Source organism: Quercus robur, chromosome 4 (genome assembly GCF_932294415.1).
Source record: "Quercus robur chromosome 4, dhQueRobu3.1, whole genome shotgun sequence".
In the NCBI taxonomy this organism is placed as follows: Eukaryota; Viridiplantae; Streptophyta; class Magnoliopsida; order Fagales; family Fagaceae; genus Quercus; species Quercus robur.
Genome location: NC_065537.1, coordinates 38,658,959 through 38,662,748, shown reverse-complemented (window position 1 = coordinate 38,662,748; position 3,790 = coordinate 38,658,959). Strand labels below are relative to the sequence as shown.

The following is a 3,790-nucleotide window of genomic DNA, read 5'->3' as shown; positions in this document are numbered from 1 at the left end:
AAGCTTCAAAATATCAAAGATCATGCCCATAATGCGTGCATAAATCATTTCAAGGTCTGTTTAACACATTATCTCATTTTTATGCATCTTTTTTCTTCCTGGTCGTAGCTAGATTGCTTACTCTTTTCTTTTATTTTAATAATAATAATGGACAGGTTCCAATTTACAATATAGTCAAAAGTCACAAAAGAGTAAACAGGGTACAGATGCTTACCATGATAAACTTCCCCTCAAAAATTGCTAGACAAGACGAAGAAATTTTCTTGCAGAATAATCTAGACAGTAAGATATGAAATCAAATGCAAAGTTGCATTGAGTATCAACAAAGAGATGAAGATGTCCAGATTGATTCAAACTGTTCTGATTAGTATGCTATTTAAGGCATCATCTTCTTTTTTCTTCCTTCCATAATACAAATATGCGTAATTACTTCAATCCATATCTTTAATGTAAGTATAAAATAGCTTCGGGGTTTAGGTTGAATGCATGAGGGAGCTAGAAGGATAAATGTTTACGTGAGATGAGCTCCTACCTATGACAAGATAGTTAGAATTAAGCAATAACATCAAAGACTGATCCGGAAAATTAGTATTGAGAATCAGATAGAGAACCAGTAACTGTCAAAAAAATGTCAGTGCAAAAATCCTAACAGCATAGCTTAATTGGAGAGCAAAACGCTTCACAATTAAAACCTATGCCGCATTGTCAAGTTCCAAAATAACAAACATTTCTGCAAACAACATATCCTTTTATATAACATTGACATCACACAGTACAACATACATATACAAATTGTTGGAACAGTAACACAACATACCCTATAACTCACACCGTACTTAATACAATAAGCAGAACAATATGGCGAACTTTCATTGATAAGAAAACATAAAACCCCATACCTAAACCAGTTTGTATACAGGAGAGAATATAGCTTCGACATAATTAAGATTGTACTCTTTCTACTACTTTGCAACCTAGCTTTGTATCAGAGACTGTACCACACTCTCTAAGATTACAGAGCAAAGCATCACGCCCGGTTAAAACTACATGAAAAAAGCCATCAACTTCCTTTGTAAGAAGATCTAGTCCCTGTGAGAGTCCCTCTGCTCTCCTTGCCAAATCTGAAACAGACTTCTGGAATGCTTCCACTTCAACAGGGTCCACACCATCTTGGATCATGGGATACAATTTCTTTACGCTAGTATCAACTGCTTCGAGCTCTTTCAAAACTGTAAATCTTCCACTTGAATATAAATTTCTAATTTCGCTATTAATGCTAGTTTGCAAACCAGTAAAAGCTTGAGCCCACATATATTTGTCATCAACATTCAAATCAAACAACTTTGTTGCAGAACCAGAGAAGGCTGAAGCAAAGACACTGCAGATAAATACTGTCTCCACCTTAACCCCATACATAGCACGCATTAAAACCTTCCCTTTGGCTGAGTTCTTAACCTTGGGAAGATCCAGTGATTCTACAAGCTTGTTCAAAATGGTGGAACAGTTTTCAACTCTAGGGTTCTTTGAGCTAATATGCTGTCTCCATGCATCAAGTGAAGATCGAGCCTTGATAAACTGCTTTGAAGAGCTGGAATCCAAATTGTGCAGCACACACTGAAGCAAGAGATGGCCCTGATTCAACCTTGAGATTTCAGAGCTAAAAGAATTGCATATATCGAGCAAATTCACACTGATGTCCAAGTATGCATCTATCCATTTCTCATCCCAGTCGCACACCGGGAGTTCAAGCTCAGCTATGAGGGTTTTTATGTCATTATGAGTTTCACACAGCGAGAGCATCGCTAATTTCATCCATGACAAGCTGAGGACTCCATCCTTGTCCTTTGGGTTAAGCTTTTTCAGCCTCCCTGCCAAGGTTTCCTCAAAATTGTTCAACAGTAAAAGAAGCCTTTTAGACAAATTGGAACCCTTGGGTGATATCATCCGGAAAGGATTTCCAAAATGGAAGAAGGGATGGGGTAAGTCATGTGGACGACTCATTTTAATGAATTAAACTGCACAAGAAAGTTAAAACAAGCAGGGATGAGATTAATAAAAAGCATCAGAAAAACCATAAGACAAAGCACCAAATTCCTGCCCCATATGAAAATAATTAAAAGCTTGTTCCCATAAGATAGCTTTTTAGAGACTGTAGTTCTGTCTCTGTGGAGCTTAAATCTCCATCCTCCTTGCCAGGGAGTTGACAACCGAGTGCTTCAATAAAATAATTAATACAATTCAGAATTTTTGCATGCAGCATAACCAATTCCTTGAGACAACAGCAGGAAAGTATTCATTTCAGCAAAGATGTTTCCACCAAAACACCTACCTATGGATAATAAATAGAACCAAACAAAATTCTCAGTGAATTCCATTTCCATTTCGTGGATCCTAGTGCAATTATCATTCTTAACTAAGTAGAGATTTTATTTTTCAGATTTTAATAACCCACCATCAGGAAACAACAAAAACAACAACAACAACAATCACAATCATGCCATCTCAAAATTTCTGGGTTGACTATGAATCCTAAACAAACTAGCCAAGATCCGCCACATGTAATCATTTCCTATGAAAATTTAGATCTTGCTCATTTCTTTTTTCTTCTCAGCAATATAATCAAGCTAGAGACTAACCCAAAAGAAATAATCCCTTGACTTCCTACAAATCATATTCACACAACAGATCTAGATCCCATAATTTCCATTTTCACAGCACATGAACCCAGCTTTCAGGAGCAAAACCAAAACCAAAATTTTGAAAGAGAAGGCTACCCTTCTCTTCTCCTACTTTTGTTACAAATTTACAGCAAATAATTTTTATTTTTTTTTTTAAATCAAGATCCAAAACCCAAACCCTCTTCTTGCAAAACAAAATTATACATCAACAGCAAAAGGTTTCAACTTTCAACCATAAATCGCTTGCATCCAAACATATACCATCAGAAATTAAAATAAAATCTATAAAATCATCCAAAACAAAGAGACAGATAATCAAAATTAAGTAATAAACAAATACCCAAAAAATTAAAAACTCACCTAACGGTTAGATCTATGAATCAGAACCCAGATTAGGCCAATCTGACCAAAAAATTTCCTCTGGGTGTTACGAAAAAAAAGAACAGCAAACAAACTTAGGTGCTATATTTATTTCTAAACAGAATTCATCATCTTTCTTGACATCAGGTTCTGAAAAAAAGAGACAAAGTTAGTATATATATGAGACAGAGAGAGAAAGTTTCAAAAACTGGTACCTGGTATGGAATAGATCGGATATTTCGAGGAAAGCTTCCGCGTCGTCGGTGTCTACTAGGTTTTCTTTTCTTCTTTTTGCTTTGGTTGAAATTTTCGTGTATCAGAGAAATGTTAAGGGTTAGGTGGGGATGCAATTGTGAAGCTGAAAAAAAGAGAGAAAGGGTTTGATAGGATGACCGGGGGATATAGGTGAGGGTGAGTCAGGGTGGGACACGTGTGAGGATATGGTTGGGAGGTTGGGGGTAACGGATAGATATTCCTTCTTTTTTTCTTTTTCTTTTTCTTTTTAATTAAGGTCGGCACCTAGCCAAGGCAAGTGGGGCTTTTATAATTATTTATAGGAGTATTTGATAATGTTAATGTGGGGATGCACACAGTGTGTTGGAGCTCTAGCAATCTCTAGAGAAAGTTAGGAGAGAAGAGAAGTGTGTTTGAATGAATGCGGGTGGAATTTTCTTTCCTTTTAGTGAGCCTCAAAAGTCAAGCACGAAACGAATCTCGGTGAGATCAATCCAACGGATATAAAAGGTAGTGCG

The 3,790-nt window shown here is 36.5% G+C and overlaps 1 protein-coding gene across 3 annotated transcripts; it reads right to left on the bottom strand.

The window, feature by feature from the left end:
- Positions 1-727: 727 nt before the first annotated feature.
- On the bottom strand, positions 728-3,463 carry LOC126721517 (protein BPS1, chloroplastic). 3 transcript variants are annotated; one of them, XM_050424565.1, is made up of 3 exons: positions 3,254-3,448; positions 3,039-3,188; positions 728-2,015 (listed from the first exon to the last, which is right to left on the bottom strand). In XM_050424565.1, exon 3 carries the CDS (start codon positions 1,999-2,001, stop codon positions 943-945), a length of 1,059 nt encoding a protein of 352 aa, XP_050280522.1. In that variant the 5' UTR covers positions 2,002-2,015; positions 3,039-3,188; positions 3,254-3,448; the 3' UTR covers positions 728-942. The 3 variants fall into 3 exon arrangements, with proteins under 3 accessions (XP_050280522.1, XP_050280524.1, XP_050280525.1); XM_050424567.1 differs by lacking the exon at positions 3,039-3,188 and having other exon boundaries at positions 3,254-3,463; XM_050424568.1 differs by lacking the exons at positions 3,039-3,188; positions 3,254-3,448 and adding an exon at positions 2,236-3,021 and having other exon boundaries at positions 728-2,120.
- Between the last annotated feature and the right edge of the window lie 327 nt (positions 3,464-3,790).